Source organism: Tachypleus tridentatus, chromosome 6 (genome assembly GCF_004210375.1).
Source record: "Tachypleus tridentatus isolate NWPU-2018 chromosome 6, ASM421037v1, whole genome shotgun sequence".
Taxonomy (NCBI): Eukaryota; Metazoa; Arthropoda; class Merostomata; order Xiphosura; family Limulidae; genus Tachypleus; species Tachypleus tridentatus.
In genome coordinates this window covers 7,922,027-7,948,062 of record NC_134830.1, presented here as the reverse complement: position 1 = coordinate 7,948,062, position 26,036 = coordinate 7,922,027, and the positions used below count along the sequence as shown (strand labels likewise).

At 32.3% G+C, this 26,036-nt stretch overlaps 1 protein-coding gene and 1 long non-coding RNA gene across 8 annotated transcripts in view; one reads left to right on the top strand and one right to left on the bottom strand.

Annotated features, from left to right (window-relative positions):
* LOC143251896 (uncharacterized) overlaps positions 1 to 25,772 on the bottom strand; it is a 33,893-nt gene extending 8,121 nt beyond the window's left edge. Inside the window, exons 1-4 of one of the 7 annotated variants that reach the window (XR_013028697.1) lie at positions 25,590 to 25,772; positions 23,974 to 24,119; positions 22,908 to 23,005; positions 3,583 to 3,764 (exon numbers count right to left, since the gene is read on the bottom strand). This is a non-coding gene — a long non-coding RNA (uncharacterized LOC143251896). Of the gene's footprint in view, positions 1 to 3,582; positions 3,765 to 15,878; positions 17,279 to 22,907; positions 23,006 to 23,973; positions 24,120 to 25,589 lie in introns of those variants that run through there. The other 6 variants (XR_013028696.1, XR_013028692.1, XR_013028695.1 and 3 more) reach the window with 6 other exon arrangements.
* On the top strand, positions 17,606 to 21,484 carry LOC143251894 (serine/threonine-protein kinase PAK 2-like). The gene is made up of 3 exons (XM_076503229.1): positions 17,606 to 17,779; positions 18,607 to 18,744; positions 21,161 to 21,484. Exons 1-3 carry the CDS (start codon positions 17,606 to 17,608, stop codon positions 21,230 to 21,232), a joined length of 384 nt encoding a protein of 127 aa, XP_076359344.1. The 3' UTR covers positions 21,233 to 21,484.
* Positions 25,773 to 26,036: the final 264 nt, after the last annotated feature.

Genomic DNA, 26,036 nt, shown 5'->3' with positions numbered 1-26,036 from the left:
ATCAGTTTACCACTAATTCCAATTGGAAGGCCCGGCACGGCCAGATAATTAAGGCACTCGACTTGTAATCTGAGGGTCGCGGGTTCGAATCCTTGTCACACCAAAAATGATCGCCCTTTTAGCCGTGGGGCGTTACAAAGTTACGGTCAATCCCACTATTCGTTAGTAAAAGGGTAGGCTAAAAGTTGGCTGTGGATGGTGATGACTAGCTGCTTTCCCTTTAATCTTACACTACTAAATTAGGGACGACTAATGCGGATAGCCGCCGAGTAGTTTTGCGCGAAACTCAAAATAAAACAAACCACATGCAGTGAGGAAACTTTATTTTCCACTCTTCAGAAAGAAATTTCTAGAGTTTTAAGCTCTCAGACTTACGGCTCAAATACCGGAAAATATTGTAGTTTTTAATACTTACTTTGGTGGAACAGATCTGAAACCAAATTAAATATTCTTATTTAAGTTATTTCACTCTGCTACTGCTGGGAGGATTAATGTACACTTTGTTCTTTGTTTAAAAATAAACTGTTTAAATAAATAACATACATTAAGATGTTATATGAAATTAAACATTTTGTGATGTCCTCCGATGGGAAGTCAGCAAGTCCACGAATTTATAACTCTAAAATTCGGGATTCGATTCCCCATTTAAACATTGCAGATATAACTCAAAATGGCTCTGCTCTAAAACGAAAAAAGTTTCAGATTTTCGTTTTTATAAGTTTTGTATTTTATACTCCCCTCAAAAGAAAGACTAGGAATGATTCGAACCCAAGATATCACACAAATGAGAGACACGTTTACACGTAAGTAGTTGTAACGAATCTCAATTTTCAATATATGGTCAATAGAATAGGATATATTTTTTGAAACTCTTAACATAAATTGAAAAATTAAAAACTCATTGAATTTCTCTAACAGCACTAAATTGATTATCAGCATTGTTTTATTCTTAACATGAAAAATACAGTAAATGTTTTATGATATACGAGGAATATTTCAAAATTCCACCAGCAGAGGCAGCACAGGTACTACATACTGTTGTTTGTTTTTGAATTTCGCACAAATAGTGGGATTGACCGTCACATTATAACGCCTCCACGGCTGGGAGGGCGAGGATGTTTGGCGCGACGGGGATGCGAACCCGCGACCCTCAGGTTACTAGTCGCACGCCTTAACACGCTTGGCCATGCCAGGCCGCATACTGTTGTAACCTGAAGAAACATTGTTTTGGACCACTACTACGTGTGGGTTGAATATCCCGTACAAGAGACTGTTGTAGCGTTAAGAAATGTTGCGTATGATCACTAGTTGTTGCGGGTTGTGTGATACATGCCATACTCTGTTGTGGAGTTAAGAGACTGATTTTCAATTGAATCATTGTACTAGACCTAAATACTTTGTTTCACAGAACTTTATTCTGATAACTAAAGACGAAAGAAATTAGGGTACATTTATCCCATACGTGTGTGTTTTGTAACTTTATAGATTATTTGAGGACTATTTGAATGACATCTCAAGCTATGCTGATAGCATGAAATGCCAAATATTTTGTAAAAATTGATATTATTATGAAATGATACCTCTTGGCGACTATTTTAGCATTGTGAAATCTGATGTTGTTAAGGGCATTGTATATCACACCTCCCTAGTGTGTTCTTCCGCATGTGAATTTTGTTGTCAGTTTTATCAACATTAATAAAAGAATGAGTTTTAAGTGTAAACAAAAGATAAGAACGTTCGTGGACCACTCAAAGTATAGATAATGTTGATGTGTTTAATCACAGAGAAGGTGCAGAGAGAGAAGATAAAAGGGAAAGAAGCATCGTGGAACAACAGCACTTGATGATAAACTTATTAGAACAAGTAATCTATTCATGAGCAATTTTACATTTAAATTAATTCCACGTTTTAAAATTTTAAAAACTTATAAAATAAACAATCACGATATTTGTTTGTATCAGCTTGTTAATATCTCACGACATATGTGCTACTACACTTTCTAAGCCAATGGTAGATAAGACCCCGCAACTTTTAAGAGAGGAGAAAGACTCCTAATTAGAAGGAAGTAGTCAAAAATGTATTTGACCCTGTCCAGCTCCTCAATGACCTAAAAGTCCAGTATACCGAACCGAAACGTAACTTATTATCGTCGTGTGTTTGAAAAAGGAAAAGTCTTTCATTTATAGATTCAGAAATACTGTATTTGGTTGTGCCTTTCTACCATATTGTGGGCTGAAAAGCTAACAACAAGATGTGATTTATCATCTTACTTACCCCCAAATAGTAGTACCTTATTTTTTATTTCAATTAATTCTTTGCTGGGGAGGAGGGTCACCTTTCGACAACTGCCTGCAGGCAGTAAAGGGTGTTACAGATGTGGGGCGTTGTGGGCTTGAGCACCCACATCTCGCTCTCCTAAATTTTATTTCTAATTCTATATCTAATGCTACTCTTTATTTCCTATCTAAGACTGGCTAATAGAGGTTAATAAAATAGAGGTAGACGGCGTATCCCCACCGCAATGTGGTTCCTATTTTGGAGTCACCTCCAAACATAGGATACATTTTATAATCCCACATTGTAGCTTGTAACCTGGAATCTTTTCAATTGATGCATCATTTTTGTTTATTTTGTTTTTGTTTCGGCTTGTTTTTGAGTTATAACAAACTAATATATATGTATTTACACACACATACACACGTTAAATCAAGATAATTTTAGTTTTTGTACAAGACAGGCCTACAAACGTCTTACCTTGTCATAATTGTTGGCCAATACTAAAAACGTTACTCTGATTTAGTAATAATTATCCAATATTATTATGATCACCTTCAGATACACTTCAAGCTATGTGATAAGTTCAATATTCTCACGATAAAGGAATGTATCTTGTAGGCGTATTTAAAAATGACCAGAGTAGGCCTAATTGAAAACGACCAATTTAATTAGCAAGAAATACAAGTCTGTTTAGATTCTCAAACTATAGGGCATTACTAGCGACTTTATCAGTCTACGTAAACTTAGCAACCATCTCAGTATTTATTAAAGTATAAATGTTAACCAGTTACTTGAATTAACGGTTCACGTAATATCACATGAACTCCTTAAGGCAGTGATTCTTAACCTGGGTTCAATCGATACCCAGGGGAACCCCCGAGTCAATCTCAGGGGTTCGTCGGAGGTCAAGACACACACAATGTGTGTCTTAACATAAATTAGACCTTTATTATGTACGCTTATATTCGATAAAGAAATAAATTGATACTTGCGAACATTTTTACTTTTCTTTAGTTATTGTTAAATTTTACTGACTTCATGGTAGCAACAAATAAACATATACTGTTACTCTACAACCTGACGTTAGATATTTTAATTTTTTTTAACATATTGCTGTCTAAAATATATAATAAAGTGTACTCACGTTTGTGTATACGCATACACATTTAGATAGTAAGGTGGAGGTACATTTTCAGGACAAACGAAAACTTATTATTGTAAGAGAAAGACACACTTATGTACGAAATATTGACGTTTTAGTCTAAAGAAAAATATTTATTACCTTTCATTTTGCTCATAACTTACTTTTTACTATTTTATTAAAACTGCCTCCATTTTTGGATTATTCAAGTCGCCTTTTCCCCTTCTCCAACGGCTCAGCCACAAGTCTGTGAATTTACACGCTTATCGGAACTTAACTATGATATAAACTATTTTAGAACAGGAAAAATAACTTGATTTGTAGCTCGGACGCTCAATTCGGAATCCTTAAAAACAAAAACGAAAATAAACGATGAGGATTTTGGTGTAAGAGATTTTATTTTAGTTCCGGTCACAATTAATGAATCGTCAAAAGAATCAGGTAATCTTATATAAATTATTAAAGTAATATATGTGACGTGTTTGTATAGCTACGTAATGTGTAATATAACATTAGAACAACAACAATAATAATATTTTTTACATTGTTAAACGCACGTCATGGAAGACTCGAGAAACAGAACATCATAAGTAGTTTTATAATTTAACGCATATCAATTAAGAATATTAACGCCGAAGAAGCTGCAAAAAAAGCGAAACGTTGGTTTAAATAAAAATATATTTTATAGTTATCTGTTATTTGATGGTCGGTTTTTCTTGACTGTTATCAAAATATTAACATACAAAAGTGCAAAAATTATCTATTTTCTCATAACAACAATTATCTACCTGATATTGTTGATACGTCATGTTGCTAAGAGCAAAACCTTAGAAACCAGTTCTACAGAGGAGTATAAAAGATATTATAAGTTCTAAAGAAAATGGATTTCCTTTCTTTTCGCATTAGTCGTACAATTTTAATTTACTATCAGTCGATGGAAACATCACTGCCGCTATCAAAGTTATATCTTCTTATTCTTTATGGTATTTTAGTGGTGTTGGCTTTAATTTATTTAAAGCTTAGCAGATCAATCTACATAATATATTTGCCAAAGACTACCAAGTTCATGATATTTTCCCTGTGCGCTATAATTTCACTAATTGTGAGCACACTTGTCTTTGAAATCGTGTTCCTCACATATATACAAAAAATAACGCACGAAGGAAATAACCATGGCTGGAAATTGAAAAGCTATCTCATCTCAATTATGAACCAAATATACCCTGATTTTGGGTAAGTCATGAGACTTGACGATATTGGTTTTTTAACTATTATAAATAGCTTGATCATGTCATGCCAGAAGTATTTCACTGTGAAAGATATATGGAATTTATTGTACTGAGGTCGTCATTAATTAGCTGTATCTTTAAACATGTTATGCAATTAATAATTAACAAAACATCTTTTGTGTTTTTACAAATTACTGTACATTTACATCCATGTAATTGTAGTTGCTGGTCCTAGAGATTTCTACAATCACGTGTATCTATACTGTCGGTAGGTATATGAAACTTATGGTCTATTCTCCATGTTACAAAAACCACAGACCTGATTATTTAACACATTTAAATCTGCTTCCTATTGTCAGTTATCCTGATTATAAAAGATGTTATGAAGGGTGCTCAAAAAAAGGTTCGTATTTACATAACCTGAGGAACCTTATAATTTACTATGCCGGATTTACAGTATTCATAAGTCTTGGGTTATGTCTGCTACTCCTTCAGGTGTTAAAGGTGAGATTTTAACTCAAATCTTGTAACTATCATATTTACTGAAAATCTCTCAGCCAATTATACAATACAGTAAAAACCGTCATTATAACAACATTGAATGATTATCTGTTTAAATACTTATTGATGATTGAACACTAACTAAACGTTAGAATTATGTTTCACCAACAGCGGGGCTCGGCACGGCCAGGTGGGTTAAGCAGTTCGGTTCGTAATCTGAGGATCGCGGGTTCGAATCCCAGTCGCGCCAAATATGCTCGCCCTTACAGCCGTATGAGCGTTATAAATGTGACGGTCAATCCCACTGTTCGTTGGTAAAAGAGTAGCCCAAGAGTTGTCGGTGGGTAGTGATAACTAGATGCCTTCCCTCTTGTCTTACACTGCTAAATTAGAAACAGCTAGAGCAGATAGCCCTTGAGTGGGTTTGCGCGAAATTCGAAACAAACAATATAATTAATCTTGACAAACGTATATTTGTGTGGTATATTCATTGTTGTTTTATAATACTTCATATAATTCAAATTATGTAGTGCGTAGACATTTTCTTACTAATAATAAACGACTTTCTGCGCTCAGCCCACAACGAGTATCGAAACCTAATTTTTAGCAGCATAATCCCGCCGCTTTGCTAACGGGAGTCTCCAAATTTCTTATTTGTCTTTAATAGCCACACAACGTTTCGCTTTACAACTTCGTCAGAAGTGTTCCAGTCAAACACGAACCGTAATTGTCAGTACAAAGCTTCCTAGTGTTTAATTAATATATTTCAAACTGTAGTGTTCATTGTTACTTTTGAGTTATTTTACTGATATTTTCCCACGGCAGTCTTGGTTTTAGTGTTGTTGTTGTTTTTTATTTACAGTTTTAGGATTATATAATTCAAAAGTTTCTATTTGATTATTTCACTGGTGTCAGAACATTGGGTTCACAGTTGCTCTGTGAATACATCATTGGCTTTGAATTATTACTTCATTGTTACAAAATTAATAACTACGTGTCTCTACCAGTATACATAATTTATTAAAAAATAGGAACTGAAAAACTGCTCACTTGTTGGACTGGATGAAAAACTGACAGACAAAGAAATCATGATAAAGTTAAGAAGTATTGTTTCTCAGGGAGATCCCAATATGAAATATAGAAAAGTATCAGAAATCGGCCATGGGTAAGTCTCATAGTAATAAGTATCTCAGCAGATTTTATTGTATTTAAATTTATGATAAAATATGATAAATTGAGTGTGCTAAGTGTTCTTATTAGAACTTGAGTCTTTGGGTTGAGGTTCTGTATAAGAGTATTTTAGAAGACGGATCCCAAAGTAGAATCGCTTATGATTTTACGAAAGGATTCAGAAGAAATAAATGTAACAGATAAAAACATAGCACTAATTAATTATAAGGTATTGTTTTACTTTAGCTGTATCTCTTAATCAGCTTGTTTTCTAAGACCATGGCCCGGCATGGCCAAGCGTGTTATGGCGTGCGACTCGTAATCTGAGGGTACCGCGTTCGCATCCCCGTCGCGCCAAACATGCTCGCCCTTTCAGGCGTGGGGGCGTTATAATGTTACGGTCAATCCCACTATTCGTTGGTAAAGGAGTGGCCCAAGAGTTGGCGGTGGGTGGTGATGACTAGCTGCCTTCCCTCTAGTCTTACACTGCTAAATTAGGGACGGCTATCACAGATAACCCTCGAGTAGCTTTGTGCGAAATTCAAAATAAATAAAATCTAAAACCATATGTTGTTGGTTTTAAAAACTGCTGTTGTACCTTGATTTGTTTAAAAAACTTTTCAACTTAGTGAATGTATGGCATTAAACTGATCATTTTGTAAATTTTACGTCACAAATTCTTTCTTTATGTTCCAAATACTGTAAAAAAGCAGGCGTCATGATCGAAACTAAATATTAAAACAAGGGTTAATTAAATGTCATATAGTGACCACTGAAATAAAATGTTTTTATACTTTCTTCATAATACTTCGTACTTTTACAGTATTTCACTTTTCCTTGTATAGAAGAAAAATTACCAGCGTTGTAAACATGTTAACAGGCATGAAAAATGTATTAGTTCAAACCTTTAAACTATCAATTTATTTATTTTATTAGTATTATGATTTTGTTATTAAAACTACAAATGCATAGATATTTTATTAATTTCAGTGACTTCTTCCGATATAGTGCATTACCTTCGGTTACAAAAATGGATATTCGTCTTCAGTTCTGCCCACTACAAGCAGAAACGTTTTTTTACGCATGTCATATGCCTCCTGCCGCTTCTTTCATGTAAATTACCCCGGGAAAACCCTCCACTAATAAAAACGCCGCATGTGCTTGTTAAGAATATAACTCTCTTTATTCAGTTTTATCAAACTATCATTTCTTTTGTGGCAATGTTCGTATTTAGAAGTTTAAAATTGTTCTACCTAATTATAACTCGAATAGTTGTACTTCCAAAGAGATTTATTTTATCAATCGCTTTTATTATACAGCTTACGTCTTTATCTTTAATATACTATCCAATCATAATTGTTTTATTGTTATTATTTTTTCTTTCTCACACGTTTATATTCATCTATCAAAGAATTTGTTCAATTTATTATTTACCATTTATTTGAAAATTAATGTTACCATTTTATGTGTCACACCACTAACAGTCACTATTGCATTGGCGGCAGGTGGGAGTGATCTGCCATTGGACTTATACGTGGATATTTTCTGAGGTACTGGTTGTTACATGGATCAACCATATTCTGTTGAACTTGAACCACTTCCTCAAGAACATGCCATTCTATCCAGTCTGAAGAATATCGCACCCCGATTTTGCTATTTCTTCGTATGTCCCCGTCAGTAGAACCAGCTAGGCCTCATATGGTCTTTTTGTACACGATTCTGTGGAACCAGCTAGGCCTCGTATGGTTTTTGATTCTATGGCTTGTGTTGTTTCATCCCTCTCTCCAATTCTCTATGATCTCTGTCCTCCTGTTTTACATGGTATTTCTTCCTGTCCTTATTTAGTCTTCCTACTTTCCTCTGATATTAGAGTTTTTGCGTAATATTTTGCTTTCCAATTGGTTGAGGGTGCCAACTTGTCTCACTTGACATGGTCTATCATCAGTTTGCTTTGGGATACCATCAAGCTGGTTATCCTCAACATTTGAGGAATATTATGCTAATATGGTGGCACCACGTGATTTTCTGCTGCGTTTAAACCATGCTCAATTTCAAACCTTTGTTCTACCCTTTTGTCTGCCATCTATCGTGTTCTCCAGGCTATGCATTGATGGTTGAGTTTATTGAGGGACAGCCTCTCCTTATTATTTTCATAATGGCTCATTAGTCATCCTTTTATCTTGTCTTACACACGTCGTTCCTTTATTATTGATATCTTCTGGGTCTCCATGTGGCCTTGTCCCAGGTTTGTCTATCAACACTTATTTCAGAGAATTACACATTGCGCCCTTTCTTTATTGGTATGTATAAACCATGTTACTGATACTTTGCAATCTCGTATGGAATCCTTTACTATTTCTTTCTTGATAGATTGTTTGTTGCAGTGTAAACCACGACAAACCCCTATTCCTGTTCTAGTCCTTCTCAGACCTTACCTGTTCCTTCTTTTAGGGGTTCTGTATCTCGTTATTTTCCTAGAGGATCAACGTGTTTATCAGGTTCTATCAAATGGACTTTTACTACAATTTCTTTCCCCACCTTTTATATCCACAGACCCCCACTTCCTTTTCTCTGTTTCAGGATTCTGTTACCAATCAACAGCAGTCAAATGTGGTTCAAGCTTTTCTGTCATAATAGGCCATCAGATGTGTGACTGATGTTTCTCTCAGTTTGTATTACAGGTTTTTTATATTCCCTTTCCCCAAAAAATGTAAACTGGCAACCAGTCATAAAATTATCCTACTTCAAAAGTTCAAAAGATTTCTCAATCTCCTTTGTCTTACTATGGACTTTTTCTTCGCCTTCAGGTGAGTTTTTTTGCCGATTATGGATGACCAAGTTGGATGGTACGAACGTTAATTCACATATCCCGACAGTTATGATCATATCTTTGGTTTGTCCATCAATGGGTGAGTTAACAGTTATGCACACTAACCTTTGGCCAGGTTTTGGCCACATATATTTTGTTGCATAGCTTGAGTTTTTCTTGTCATCTCTATGATCTCAGGATGTATTTTCATGCAAACACCAAGATGTCCATATCACTGTGTGCTATGTTCTGAGTGTTTTAATCTTGTTGCATTTCATCTTTCTTGTTTACACAAAATCTATCGAATGAAGTGGTTTCTTGAGCCTCTATGTTTCTGGTGGCTTTGACTTCAGTGGGACACTCTAACATTGATGTCTTTACCACATCATACAACCACAAATTACTTCTGCTTTGTTCTGTGGTCCTTCGTAACTCTTTAGTCAGGATTGGACAAACAAATGATTGTATGTTCATTGGTACTTCATCCTGCTCTTCCTGTCTTCTGTCGTCGTGCGTGGTTCCTTTTCTGATTCTAAGTGAGCAAATCAGGCTTGTCCTGATAAAGTAGTTTCATTTCTGTTATGTTCCATTTGTCCTTTATCCATGAAAGTTTATCAACATAAATGGAATGTTTTTGGCTATTGGTCTCTGGGCCAGAGGTTTTCAGCTAATTGTCCAACTGTTCCTCATATTGCTGAGTTTCTTACTTGGTTTTTCATCAGAGATTTTCTATTTCTAGTTTTCAGGAGGCTTTGTCCCACATCTTTCATTTCCCCCAATATCATAGAGTGTTTGTCTCACTTATAATCTTCACATTGATAAATTTCTTCCAGATTCGTCTTCCTCTTATGTGGACTGCTTTTCTGGACTGTGGTGTTAATGTGGTCCTCCATTGCCTCACTCTGCCTCCATTCAACTCACATTCCACCTGTTCCTTGTATTACCTTTCCCATGAGAGTTATTTCCTTCTCCTCTTATCTTATGGATGCTGGTGGTTTGATTTATTTACCAGTGATGTTTCATGTACTCTTTATCATCCTACACATCTTCTCCTTCATCTGAAACACTCTCTCCTTCCCTAAACCTCAGTGGCTGGAGAGTGCAACTTCTACTTTTAACCCATGTGCCTTCTTTCCATTTCTCGCCTTTATCCCATGTCTGTTCTGGAAATACTCATGTATTGTATGTGATTTTCAATGTTATATTGTCCACATGGCTTCCAAATGTGTTTTTCGTTTTCGCCCCTTTATCACTCGGGAACTATCTTCTACTCATGATATTTCTCCTTCCACCCTCACAAACTGGGTTTTGATTTGATTGGCTTATTCCTATCTTTTTGTCCTCCCATATTTTGTTTTGGATGTAATCTCATTAAACTTGACACCTTACCTTCTTTCTGACATCGCATCTTTATCATTCACTGAAAGAATTTCTTCAACTGGCCATTAGGGCCACTCCTAATACATTCATATTTCATCATTTCCATAGTATCACCATTTGTCCTTCTTTGGGTTATCCTTTTCCACATATATCCACTCTTCAAGTTTCTGTGTGACTTTGGTAAGTTATATTTCATTCTTCTTCAAATGTTTTTAAGGGGTCTTACTTCCCATTTTATTGTAATTACCCATTGTTTGGATCGCACTTTGTGTCTGACCATGTATACCTTAACTTTCAGAACTTGCTCTTGTTAAACGTCTTGACTTGTATGGCTACGCATTGCATACTGTATTGAAGGGGTATTTAACAAGATCATTTGAAGGTTTTCCTGAAGGTGGAATTTCTTTATAAATATACTCGTACTGGACTATACCACTTATGGACTACATGTATAAAGAAGAAAGAGATATCTACCCATTCTTGCTATCCTTTGTATTAAATAAATCGGTATGGTCTGTTTTTAAAATAGGGTTTTGTGGTCACCCATTGCACTGTTTCAAGTGTTTTCGTGTCTCCAGACTCTCTATGAGGTTTAATACTCTTTCTGTTTTAGTGGAGTCTGTGGACCGTTAATACTCTCCAGTTCTATATTGCTTGTGTAAGTACTGTAAGGGCAACATCCTTAATGATACAATAAAATCCATTCAGTGTAGAGTGGGGTTGTCGTGTTGTGCTGGTGTAGACGACATGAAATCCTCCACATTAAATCATACAAAAACAAGAGGAGTAAGACGTCAAATTGTGGTTCATTCCTTGAATTGGGATCCCTCATTATACCCACACGTAGATAGATATGTGTTGTCGGTGGTCGGATTTTGGATTTAGAGTGGAACCAATGAACATAAATCTTGACACACTTGTTACAAATGTCTGTCTGAAAAGGTTCGCATAATATTATACTTGAGAGACATATAGAGGGCAGCACTGAATGAAAATAGTTATTTGTGTGAAAGGAGGAATGTACCTATCAGAATTGGCCCGGCATGGCTACTCGAGGGCTATCTCTGCTAGCCGTCCCTAATTTAGTAGTGTAAGACTAGAGGGAAGACAGCTAGTCATTACCACCCACCGCCAACTTTTGGGCTACTCTTTTACCAACATTATCGCCCCCACGGCTGGGAGGGCGAGCATGTTTGGCGCGACAGGGATGCAAACCCGCGACCCTCAGATTACGAGTCGCATGCCTTAACACGCTTGGCCATGCCGGGCCTAGAAAGTGTTGAAAAATTGAAACTAAATAATTGTACATTATCATTTCAAGAAGAAGTTAGACAAATTATTAAAAACAAAATAACAGTATAGAACGACATTATTGCTATTACAACGTTTAACGTACACATGATCACATACAAGGTTTAATTATCCAAATAATCTGTAGTGCAATTAATATTGTTATGCATTAAATCATTTATATTTTATCAGTATATTAGAATCGCGTTCATATAATAACAAACATTAAATTGTCGATAATTTTGTAATTACAGTATGATAAACTAAGCATACAGTTTTTAACCTTATAAAAATATAAGATTAGAAACATCTGATATTCTATTATTATTTTAAAAGGTAGAATAATTTTATTAGTAGCATGGTGTAATATGTTCATGTTCTTGCACATTACAGATCTAATGATATTTTGTTCTACCGTTTCAGTGCTTCAGGAACAATTTATACAGCCATTGATAAAGCGACTGGTGTGAAAGTTGCTGTTAAACAGATAAATTTAAACCAACAAGTAAAAAAAGAACTTCTAATTAGCGAATTATCAGTACTTCAAGAAAAGAAACATCCTAATATAGTGAAGTACGTGGATAGTTATCTTGTTGGTGATGAGCTCTGGGTAAGTGTTGTTAGTGTTACATATTAGTTCTCTTTTATTTTAAATATTACCTCTTATAGAGAGTAGGTTAAGGTTCTGTCTTTATTTAGTTAAATATGTTTATTTCAAGCAATTCTTCACATTTAAGAATATTTTTTACATATTACTCTTCTAGGTGTGAATTTTTTTTAAAATTCTGATTATAAATAATACTTGAAAGATCTCTTATAAGAGACTGTAGATTGGAGCCATATTTGTTTCAGACACAATAATTTTTAACTGATTCCATATATATGATTTTGAAATAACTTACAGTGTTCCTAGTAGTATACTATCTCTCATGAACACAATATATATCAGTAGCACTCTAATTTATTACGTTGATTTATCCATCTTCTATGTATGTTTGGTTCACATAATTTATATGTGGTTGTAGAAATTATTCTATTAAATGTAGCATTATTTGCAAAACTGTAAACTTTGTGTGAAATACAATAAATATTAACTTAGAAGTTTCTTACACAAAATACAATCTGAATTGTTTTGTTTATAAATGTTGGATATAAGATAACATCATTAGTAACTAATATATAAAACAATGTACATTTAAAAAAATATAACAAATATTTTGTGGTAAAAAATAAAAATTGTAAATAGATAAAACTACGAAAGAAGTTGAAAAGTAATCACTCTTTATTATTTATTAATACTCTTGAAATTGAATTTGTAATATTTTCTATGAACCACACATCTTTCTAGATAATAAAAATCTAAATATTAAAGAATGTTTATGAACTGTTGTTACTTTAGTTCCCACCTCATGAACAATTGTTTGTAAAACTTTTCTATTTTTATTTGATATATGATTACTGTCTCATTATTATGTATAATTTTAGTAAATAATAAAATGTATGTGTAGGTAATAATGGAATATATGGAAGGTGGCTGTTTGACTGACATTGTCAACAAAACTTGTCTCTGTGAAAATAAAATATCAGTGGTTTGTAAAGAAGTAAGTCATATTGATTATTGTCAGTATAGGTTTTTATTATAGCAGAGATCTGATGATTGTAATTTATTTAAATGTTTTCAATAATTATTGTAGTTCCTTGTCAAAACATAGGATACATTCATAAACATTCATTTCCTGAGAAAGGACAATGACTGTTATGTCATGTTGCTTAACAAGAAACATATATAGGCTATACCTTTATGCTAAAATAGATTCAAAACACTCACAATGACAAAGACATGTAGCAGAGGTGGACTAGGCCCTGTTTAGGGGCCGTGCTGTTTCATTACTGGTTAGGACCTATACCATCCTACCAGCACAGAGTTATATATGACCTTTGCACTTTATTTGAGGAGGCCAAAGTACAATGGCACATTGGCCAGTCTGCCTCTGTCACAATATAATATATCAACCTAATAATCTGAACATAGTTGAGTACTTTCATTTATAGAAAAACATATATAGGATAAACAATGTGTTTTGATAATAATGCTTTACAACCACTCATTTTATGTCATGTTGCTTAGTAACAAAAGTATAGTGTAATACTGTTGTTAGTCCATGTACTGAAAGTATAAATGAAATATATAAAATACCTTAATTCAGAAATGATTTAGGTTTAAAGTTACCATAGTTGTTTATCTCAACCTGTAAATCCCACACTTTACTCTTGACAGCAGATAATAAAACAAGTAATAAATTAACCTGATCAAAGCCAGGTACTTCTGGTAGTTATTAATATAAACAAACTTTAATATTTGTTTTGTTGTACTTCATGTTTGTATTGTTGTATCCAAATATCATTATATATAAAATATTGAATACAACAAACACACTAAAATTATACTGATATCTTAATATATTTAAAACAAATTCATATTTCATTTAGGTTCTCAAAGGAATAGAGTTTCTACATATTAATAACATAATTCACAGAGATATTAAAAGTAGTAACATTTTACTTGGAAAGGACTGCAGTATAAAACTAGGTCAGTTTTTAGACATATAATGACTGTGTGAACATGTGTAGTTCTAAGTACTTTAACTTGTTTCTAACACTTTTTATCATAGATTACTTGAAATTGTGACAACACATTAGTTTAATTAAAACAAGAGTTTAAGTTACTATTTGTCAGTTAGAAACTAATATTAATCTGATAGTTTATTTATCAAAAAGCAGTCTTATGTGAAGACCTTATTATAAATTATATGTATATATTAATGGAAAGTAACATTTGTCTCATAGTACTATAAGCCAGTAATATACAAACAGCAAACAAAAAATACAAAATTGTTTTTTAAAACCTGTCTGTCTGAAATTTAATATTTAAAGTTTTCATTATTATAAAACAAATCAACTACAGATGTGTTTACTTTTCTATATATTTCTTAATTTGTCTGTTGTGATTGAAAAATTACAGGTATGTAAGAAAACCATTTTGTTTTAATTTTATATACCTGTAATTTTGAACCACAATAGACAAGTTAAGAGGAATATAAACAATGAAATACATCTACAGTTAACTTGTTTTATAATAACTTTTAACTTGTACAATATTTCAGTATTTACACCATTTATATTGAAATATTTAATGTTTTATACCACATGTATAAATAGTGTTTCATAGAAACTTTTGTGTCTCACCATCTAACCAAACTGATGAGTTCTAATATTGAATGAAAAGCTTGTTTGGATCTGATTTGTAGGATACAAAAGATAGATTTGAAATACTGTTTCTCACACACTTTTGATTCTAAGCCACAATGGAGAAACTAAGAACAATGTGAAAACAACACCAACACTTGTTTTTATAACCAGTTTTAAGCCAGTTGGTTTTAAATATTTTGTTAATTTTCCATGTTTAACTCATGATTTTTGTTATTTAATTATATTTTACATTTTCTAACACTACTAATTTCTAAAATAAATATTTTATTACAAACTATTTGTTCTGGAACTAAGCAGATTTGTATGTTGACAAGTTTCATTTGTATATTTGGATGTTTAATTATTTCTATTTTACAATCAATATTATCAATAGGACCAGAATAAATTTAAATTATAGTTAACCAACTGCAGGCATGCCAATGACATTTATGAAAAAAAGAGGAAAAGGTATATAGCCTGCGCCACAGCGAGGTGCAGCAGCGCTATGACTAGGGGTCCGGAGGCATGAAAATGGATGCTATTTGGTGTGATTTGGTGTAATCTGGGACATAATTTCTTTATGTTTTTTGACATTGCAATGTTGGAAAAGTACACAATATATATCATATAAAATAACAAAAAGAAATTAAAAGACTAAATCAAACTAATAAAACTATAACTTTCATTTACAGTTTTAGCAGATTGATTTATTCTTTTAATTTGCATTCATTTTAGAAGATATATCAAAATATCTAAAATTAACAAATAAAATAAAAAGTAAATAAATGAAATTTAAGATTGTTTATTTGCTATTTATTCAGTTTAATTTTTCTAAATCAAAATATATTAGTAATATGAGTTAATAAAGCCAAAATAACTCAGTAAATATTTCAAATACAAATCATTTCATTATTATCCTTTTTGTCATCAATAACATAATCAACTACTGGTATGCTGCCAATTAAATGTTTTACAGTCATTGCCAATAACTACTTCTCTGCTGCATATATTCCATACAATTTTCAAATCACATAAAATTACTCTTTTGACAAATCATGACTACCAACAGTTCAAATTGTTCATCTATGCAATCTTGTCATTATACTACTGGTACCTTAATGTCAGTGAATTTTCCATTCTTTCACAAATTGACAATACAAACTAAAACAGCATATGAAGGAAAGCTATGACATTGCTTAAAAATTCAACTACTGATATGGTTCAATATTAAACTACTGATATCAGTGATATGCCTCAGAAATTAAATTTTGTACAGTCACTGACATCAACAACTACTGCTCTGCTGCATGTATTCCATTAAAATTTCAAATTACTTAAAATTACTCTACATGACTACCTGCAGTAAAACTTGTTCATCTATACAATCTTGTCAGTAAGTTACTGGTACCTCAATGTCAGTATATTTTTCATTCTTTCACAATACAAACTGAAACAGCAAATCAAGAAAAGCTTTGGCATTGCTTCAAAATAAAATTAATGATATGCTTTAAAATAAACCACTGGCACTGTATGCTGCAGATAATAATAAAATGTTTTTCAGTCACTGATATCAACTTCTGCTCTGCTGCATAAATTACAGTCAAATTTCAAATAACTAATTTCCTTTAATCAATCTTGGCTACTTTCCTCTTTTTCGAGACAAGGGTTTCCAGTGCTCTCTTCCGAGCTTTTTTTCTCTCCTTTTCTGAACGGGCATCTCTCTGTGCCTCTGCGGCTTTCTGGACTTTTTCTTTAGCCAAGGTGGCTGGGCCAGATTTCACAGAACCATAGGCCTCAAGCCTTTCTGCCCTTTTCTTCTGATTCTCCCTCAGCTTTGAGGTATACTTTGAAGCTGGTGATCTAATGTTCTTACGCATTCTCTTGTCTACAGGATCAAAATGAACATCTTTCCTTTTAAACATTTCAATCGCTGTTGTTTCTGTGGAGCGTAGAGAATATTTTATCGTCTGGTATGCACACGATACCAGACCACAAGACCTGCAACGAGACTGCCTCCAAGATGGCGGTCAGATTTTTTTTTTTTCTGCAATAAACATTGAAAAAATACGATTTCTCCTCAAAAACCACCTACCCGGCCCCCAAATGGCTCATATTTTCTCCTCGAATTTACACGAATCTCGTGGGTGATCGTTGGCCATTTGAAAATCGCGGAAATCCGTGTTTCAGCAGAAAAATGGCACGCATGCAATTGAATATTTTTTATTAATTTATCTGAAACAAATGACAAAATAATTTTATTTTGTTGTAAATCTAAACAAAAATAATGAGAAGTTAATGTTGTCATGCGCCCTCATAAAAAATGATATAATATATCTGGCTGGATAAGGTTAACTAGTTTTAGAAATATTGAACTTTTGTTATTTACATTTAACCTGATGAAGTGACTACAAACCTGTAACAATTATTAATATACCTTAAGTTGATTTTGTAAGGCTCATTAGAAGCTCTGTACAACTTAATTCTGTTTTCATTTGCTCTCACATGAAAACATTATTTTTGGTTTTCTCCATCACAGCTGATTTTGGATTATGTGCCAAAATGTCCCCTGAACGAAATAAACGAACGTCAGTGGTTGGCACTCGTCAATGGATGGCTCCAGAAGTAATAATAGGGAAAATGTATGGACCGGAGGTTGACATCTGGTCACTGGGTATTACAGCCATTGAAATGATTGATGGTCAACCTCCTTATTATGATGAAAATTCTGACATGGTAAGTGTTAGTAACCAGTGCTTACAGCCAAGGAATAAGAGTAGATTGAATTTCAATTTTCTCCTTATATGGATGTCTCCCATTTTTCTTCTTTTCAAATTCTTTAGGTTTTAAAAGTAATAAAAGATTTAAATTAGATAGAAAATTATAGTCTTTCATGAACAGTTTCAAGGTCTTAATCATTTCGGTGGATTAATGGTTTGCTTTAGTTAAACACAAATGCTTCTCTAATAATGTTAATCACAAAATTACCATTGTTTCACAATACCCAAATTCTTAAAGCTACACTTTTGTACTATAAAACACGTTTTGTACAGAGTGTCTTTCACCAACTACACGGAATAGATGTAATAAAGACAAAAAGATGGCTTTGCACATTATTCATACATATAGTTGTATTGAATATAATGAATATAACAACAATAAATATTTGACAAGATTGTTTACAGTAACAAACATGTAATTATTGAATGTACATATTATTGTTTTGTAACTTGTTAACTTTTAATGTTTTTGGCCATAGTATTACTATCATCTTCTGAAGCCACTATAATAAAACAGTTACAGTTTAGGTAATTTACCCATGGTGATATACTTTTGGAGCTATTTAGATATTATTTGGGAGGAATTATCCAAAAAGTTGTACATGGTGATGTCATTGTTGTCAAGTAATGATGATTCTGTAATAGTCCATGAAGCAGATAGTATTTTTGTGTTTTATAAGTAAGGTATATTCTATCTCTGTAATGCTAATGTAACTAACAGTATTGGTTATAATTTTTCATTATGTATACTTATATATTTTTATAATCTGAATTTCTTTTCAGATATATAACTTAATACTAACAAATGGGAAGCCAGAAATTGAAAATAAAGACAACCTGTCTCCAGTTTTCCAAGATTTTTTGAATAAATGTTTAGAAGTAGACGTAACTAAAAGATACACTGCCTCTGAACTCTTAATGGTATGGTATAAATTACTCTTAGTTTCATATTTGTTTACTTTGTAATCTCCATAATTCCACACAATATCAAGTTTTACTGCTGTTAAACTGACCAACTTTAAGGTGAATATTTTTACTTTGTAAAACTTGTTATTATATTTAAATCCATCCATTCACCTTCACTTCAGTTGATCTCTAACTGGTAAAAGTGGTTGTACTTCATAGCAATGTTCCTGTGATATAATTTTTGAGATAATAAAACTCAAAATGTTGTTGGATCTTATATTCAGATACTTTGAATTTTAATGTGTTTATTATTCATTAAAAACACACCTGATTTTCACAATATTTTGTATGGTTTATCTAAGAGCTAGTTCTCTGTTTATATTTAATGACAAAAAATTGTGACATTGTTTGTATTTACCTCTGTCCTTATTCATACATAAACATGGTGTACATTATAAACTAGTTATAGAAAACAACTGTTCCATTCTATAAGAATATTAATAACTGTTATATTATATATTTAATAAGGTACAATTTGTTTTCCCCTAGTAAGAGTTACTTGTCTGTTTGTTGTGTTTCCACAAATTTTTACATTAGCCATTATAACAGTTTGTAGTTTCATAATCTCAAATATCTAATATTTATAAAATAAGTATATTGTGAGGGATTTCAGATTTACTGTATAAAAAACCAATTGTCAGTTGGTCTTGAAGAGGAAGTTATACCAAAACGTTACCAATAAATCCATCATGTCACATGACGAAGTCTTCCAAGTTCAGAAAGAGAAAGAAATGACATACCTGCAGTGTCATGCATTAACAAAAATTCTAATAAGAGTCATGTCAGAAGGTTATGTGAATCTTGATAAAGAAAAACCATTGATACAAATCTGTACAAATTACAATATGATAAATATACAACATCATACCATGGTTTTGAATATTTTCTTAGATGTTTGAGAAAAATAAACAAATCTACCAACCAAAACATATACATTATAAAGGTAGATATTATCATTATTAGTGTTGTAACTTGTAATGGAAAACAAATATTTTGAGCCTGGTGATGAAAAAGTTTAATGTTTCTCATAATTAATGGAGAATTACATTTCATTAATGGTTTGAGAAACAATTACATGTATCTTCTAAATTTTTGTTTTTGTTGTTTATGTGATTTTGATACCTTCTGTGGGTTCTACAAGTTTTATTATATAGTGTTTTATATTACAAAAGGCTGGTAATTCTTATAGATAGACTCATGTAGGACTGGTAATGTGTAATGAATTTTCTGTTTTTATCTTTTTGTAATTTTCTGTTTCTTATGCTTTTATGGTAAAGTATATATAATATTTTGATCAGTACAAATTGTAAACTGTAAGATATCTTCTTACAGAGGATTGTTAAATGTCAATTGTTATATATTCTTCTAGAAGAATATAATTTAGAGAACACTTGATTTGACCTTGTTTATAAAATCATATTGTTAGAGGGTTTTAGTTTAATACATGGAATTACTTAATCTTCAGTTGTCAGCATGTTTTTGAAATGACATACTCTTTAAAAATATGAAACTTGTATTACAGTACTATACAAAAGTGTTAGAATAAAGTTAAAAATTAGATTTCAGGCTCCATGAAAAGAACAATGTAAGGTGAAACCTCAGGTATATTAATCTCTATATTTAGTAGAACAAACTCAGTGGAAGTGCTTGAGTTCAGTAAACAGTTAATATTTTCTGTGTCTCACTTTTTTGCTTTAATAACTGCAGACAGTCTTTTAGGTATTATTACAAGATATTTAATCAAAGTATCCTATAGGAGTTTGCTCCATGTGGCCTTCATACACTACCATAAAGTTTCTTTGGAAGTAACTTTTGATTTGTAAAGTTTTTAATCTGTCCTATCCCAGACCTGCTCAGTTAGGTTGAGATAGGGGCTCTGTGGGGTAACTGTGTTATTTGAATTACTCTTGTAGCTTGTTTCTTAGCTATGTAATTTCTGCAGAGGTTGGATGGGGTTTTGAGGTCATTATCTTCTTGGTAGTAGAATCAGTTACCAATAATATGTAAACCACTGGATACTCTGTGATGGATCAATACTTGTGCTGGTCTATTGTTCAATGTATTTTGAAAAATTTCCTGTCATCTCATCATAAACACCCCCCCCATACTATCACACTGCCTCTCCCATGCTTCATAGTAGATGCTGTGTGGTGAGATAAGTATCTTTCACCTTTCTTCTGTCTGACATACAACACACATTTTGAATGAAATATTTCAAACTTGGACTCATAAAATGTAAAGAATGACAGACTATTCCCTTGACCTAACATTTTTACACAGTACTGTTTACAGAGACTAATTTAACATAATGTGTATGATGTAGAATAATTACTTTTATTAAACAGATGTTTTTTATTACTTTTTCACACAGCATCCTTTCATTGAATTGGCAGATGGGTGGAATCTTTACGATCTTTTAGAGTGTCAACCAGAGATGCAGTAAAATGTTATTAATACAGTAAAAATGAAATATCCCCAAATATATGTTGAAATGTGTTACATGAAGTTGTTTATGACAGCCAGCATCTCTCTAGAACAAGAAAGTTAACAGATTGTGTTTGTCAGTTTTCCCCAAGAGTAATAATGTATTGGGTATTTAATAAACCCACAAAAGGAAATAAACATTTAATGTTTTGATAAAATGTTATATCAGTAACAAGGTGAAACTGCTTTAATAAATATTTGGTATTTTTCTGAAGATTTGTGACATCTATTAAGTGCAAGGGTACAAATAGTTTTTCCTATTTTGCTAATAAATTCATCTTTATAGATGTTTAAATAATATCCATTTTTTCTGTTGTATAAGGATATTTTTACAAATTGGAAGGAAACAAAACTCTTACTTAGATCAAATTATTATTTTGTTTACCACAATGAACATTTTTTATTATGTTTGTTAACAAAAATACGAACAAACTGAAGAAAATGGAAGATCACTGATGTGAGACAAACATGCATCCTCATTTATTCTCATTCTTTTGTCAAATCTAAGTGTTATAGTGATATACTGAGAGACTTGGCACAGCCAGGTGATTAGTGATATACTGAGAGTCTTGGCATGGCCAGGTGATTAGAGTGCTGAACTTGCAATCTGTGGGTTGTGGATTTCAACCCTTATCCCACTAAACATGGCACCATTTCATTCGTGTACTCTTGGTACACTTTCATCTGATTCTGAAATGAATAGATTTTTAGGGTCAGACATTTGGTTAAAAACTTACTTTCTCCAGGGACATGATATTAGCATGATATCTTAAGAAGGAGTTTATATCATACCTTCTTATTGACAAGAAACCAATCTGAAATAAAAATGTATCTCAGAATGGCCGCTATGGGTATTAACTTTTATTGGTAAGCAGATAAAAAGGTTTTGACCTTCCTAGGTCATCTTCAGGTTAATAAAACTTGCTGAATCTGCATGGCCATTGCTTCTTTAGCCAGTTTTGATGTCATATTCTGCTGTCCCATTTACACAAGAAACACAGAAACATTTTCTAACTTGGTTGTTGACCAAACAAATTACAAAGACGTTTTAATTTTCCATAGAGAACCCAAACCATATTCTTACTACTGACCATACTAAGAAGAAGTTTGAGATTTTCTTATGAATGAATAATAGCAACAGATGTTTATATGTTTACGTATGTGTTCAGAGAACAAACATAATAATAAAAATGTTAATTGTGGTAAGCAAAATAATAATTTGAGGAAAGCCTTCCATGAACTCCTTCTCTCTCAAACACACAATGGAGGTAAATGATGAATTAATTATAAAACATTTGAATTGTTTATAAACAAACATGTATGTATAAAACAAGAACAATGAACAACTACCGTTTTATATAGTTCTAATGTATATGAAGAGTGAAACAATGAATTGGAAAATAAGCTAAAAGGATTGATATAACACCATAAGTACAGAAAACTTACACTAACACATCTGTCTCACACTAACAGTTATGTCACAATAAACCTGCAGTATTAAATTCTGTTACTATAATATGTCTGTATATTTCATATGTCTGCAATAGTACAGTATTTAATGATAAATTTAAAACATTCACCAAAATTCAGGATAAACTACTTACAAAGTATCTGCATAATAAAACCAAACCTACCATGAAACAAGTTTAACAAAGTTCTTGTTTAAAGAAATGCCAGCACTTGCATCAAAAATACTGCTGTGAGAATCTCCAATAAAGCCTGACGAAACCACCTAAACAGCGTACGAGAAAAATAAAAAAATCACCAAAGTGTTTATTGTTCATTTCTGATATATAGGAATCAATTTTAAATTCTCATATTCTAATACATATTTTATTCTAATACAATGTTTATTAAAATCTTAAACAATAATAATTGTGTTTGGAATACAGTACAATTACAAAACTGATTTTCCTGTTTACTAAAGAAATAAACAACAACAAAATTAGTCTAAAACTTTGTTCAGGATGTGATAAAATTATATTTTAAAAATAAATACATACATACATATGATGAACCTATTATGAACTGATATCGTTAATTAAAATTAATGACAGGGTGTTAATTTTGTGGCATAATATTCATGGAAAATATGCAAGGTACAACATAAATAGTAGGCACTGTTTTATCTAAAGCCCAAAAGAAACAGAGGTAATATAGCCAATTTACTCGTAAGTGGGTGGGTGTTGTTTTTATAGCAAAGCCGCATTGGGCTATTTGCTGTGCCCACCAAGAGAAATTCAACACTTGATTTTAAGTGTTGTAAATCCTAAGACTTACTGCTGTTCCAACAGGGGTCCATAAGTGAGTAGAATGAGACATATTTGCATATAATTGAATATAAAAATGAATTAGATGCTTTAACAGTTTTTATTTTTGATGTCACCGTATTTGTTTTCAGAATCACATCATCTAATTATGACTCACAATAAAGTCTGCAACAAGTATTAAAATTATAATTATTTTTTTTTAAATACTTCAATAAAAGAAACATTTTCAAATACTTTGATAAATAAAATTATTTTCTACTCTTAAAAAAAAAGACTCGTTAAACTTTAATGCACATGATGACCACAGGTTTTTATGGCAAAGTTTTTCTTATCTAAATGAATTGCTATTTCATAATTTGGAAACTCTACTCTGCCATATAATACACAACATTTAAAATATAAATAAATAAAAATTTCAGTTAAATCTTACTTCACCTATATCCCATTATGGTGTATTGTAAAAGTTGATTTTGAGGTGTGGAATGGTTTAACTTAGAACTTGGACCATCAACAGTTTTCTGGGTTGCTGTTATGGCACAAACTGTAGTCTTCATTGTCAAACTTAAAACAGTTTAACTATAGACACATAAAAACATTTAGTAAAGGAACAGTATTTTTAGTTTGACAGCAAGTTGGACATTTCTTAACAATAAGTGATTCTGTTAACAATCAGTTTCTTCAAACAAATTTAATTTTACATACATTCTTTATAAAGTTCAACCTCACTTTCTATTTAAAACTATCAAATCAAAATAAATTTTAGGAACCGTTTTCAGAAAGTGGTTTAAGTACATAAGAGTAGAATTAGTCTGGTAATTTCAACCTTTCTAAATACACTGGAATATTTTAAAACCATAAACTGTAAAAATATAACTTTTTTTTCTGCTGGTTTTCATTATGTATAATTTTATTTTCATACAACTAACTAAGAAAATAAAAAATATATAAACATATTCATGTACATCTGTGGTAACATTGGAAATTCAGAAAACTATTTAATATCAAAGAAAATTTATAAGTATTAAAAGGTATAAACTCTTCTGTATGACAAACTTAGGTACAATTAATTAAATTATGCTAGTATGTACACAGAATGATGTATTTTCCATTAAACTTTGTAAAACGTACATACACAATGACAATGTAGTACTACATAAATTATACTAAAGATGATACAGCAGTTTGTTAATTAACAATGATATTGTAATAAGTTTGTGAAAAGTAGTTTAAGTTGTTACTACACATCATATTTAATCATTCTACATCAGTTTACTTTGTATAATAATAACAACAGATGATGAATACAAAAGATAAACAAAGGGTTTTTACTAACCAAATTTAGGATAAATAACTAAATTTTTAGAATACAGATGTATTCGTAAATTTATTTTCTTAACAAAATGTGAATTTTAGTGAAAAGAGAATGTCATAAAGGTCTAATGTATTCTCTGATTTCCTAAAGGACTACACATCAAAACAAACTGTTTAAACTGGTTACAGTCCCCCATTGAATGAGGCCTACTTTATTTACTTACTATTTTAAGCAGGGCCCGGCATGGCCTAGCGCGTAAGGCGTGCGACTCGTAATCCGAGGGTCGCGGGTTCGCGCCCGCGTCGCGCTAAACATGCTCGCCCTCCCAGCCGTGGGGGTGTATAATGTGACGGTCAATCCACTATTCGTTGGTAAAGAGTAGCCCAAGAGTTGGCGGTGGGTGGTGATGACTAGCTGCCTTCCCTCTAGTCTTACACTGCTAAATTAGGGACGGCTAGCACAGATAGCCCTCGAGTAGCTTTGTGCGAAATTACAAAACAAACAAACAAATTTTAAGCAGTGCCAGTGAATTAGCCATGAAATTCTTTCCTCTTATATGGCTATTCTGAAATTAACATAGCAAAATGTAATACATCTTTGACATTGTATAAATATGATGCAACTAATGCTAGTTGGCATACCTTCTGAATAATAGTGCATATTATGACTTATTTTACAGTAACGTAAATTTCAGGAAATTCTCACCTCCTTCGAAACTCACACGTACTACTTACTGTGTTGGTTGTTTGTTGTTCCCGTTTCGGCGACCATTTTGAAACGTCACAGTTTGTGATTGGTCAATGTAAGAGAGTGTTTTCTCTCTCTCTGTTTATAACTCTATGAAAATTAGTTTACACGGGTTTCTGGAAGATAATCTCACATGAGGGTGTACAACACTGTTTTCGCTTTGACATCAAACCCACAGTATACAGAAGTGAAATTAAATACGCCTACAGTAATTCGTCTGGTTGAGAAGCGTTGCCAAGTCCAAATAGAAATTGATTTTTTTTAATTTTTTTTATAAAAGTCACTATAGTTTTATTAGAGTTACAGGTTGTATTTTTTGGGATTGTTTTGTTTCGAGTTTTTATTTATTTATTTTTTTGTAGCAGTATTTGACTTCAGCACAAAATAACATGGAACGTAGAAGTCGTTTCTGTAATTGACTGCGTTATTGACTA

Excerpts from the sequence above, each read along its gene's own strand:
- LOC143251894 (XM_076503229.1), top strand. The coding sequence starts at position 17,606 with ATGTCCCCTGAACGAAATAAACGAACGTCAGTGGTTGGCACTCGTCAA. Across the intron at positions 17,780-18,606 it reads ATGATGAAAATTCTGACATG|ATATATAACTTAATACTAAC; the intron begins GTAAGTGTTAGT and ends ATTTCTTTTCAG. Across the intron at positions 18,745-21,160 it reads CTGCCTCTGAACTCTTAATG|CATCCTTTCATTGAATTGGC; the intron begins GTATGGTATAAA and ends TTTTTCACACAG.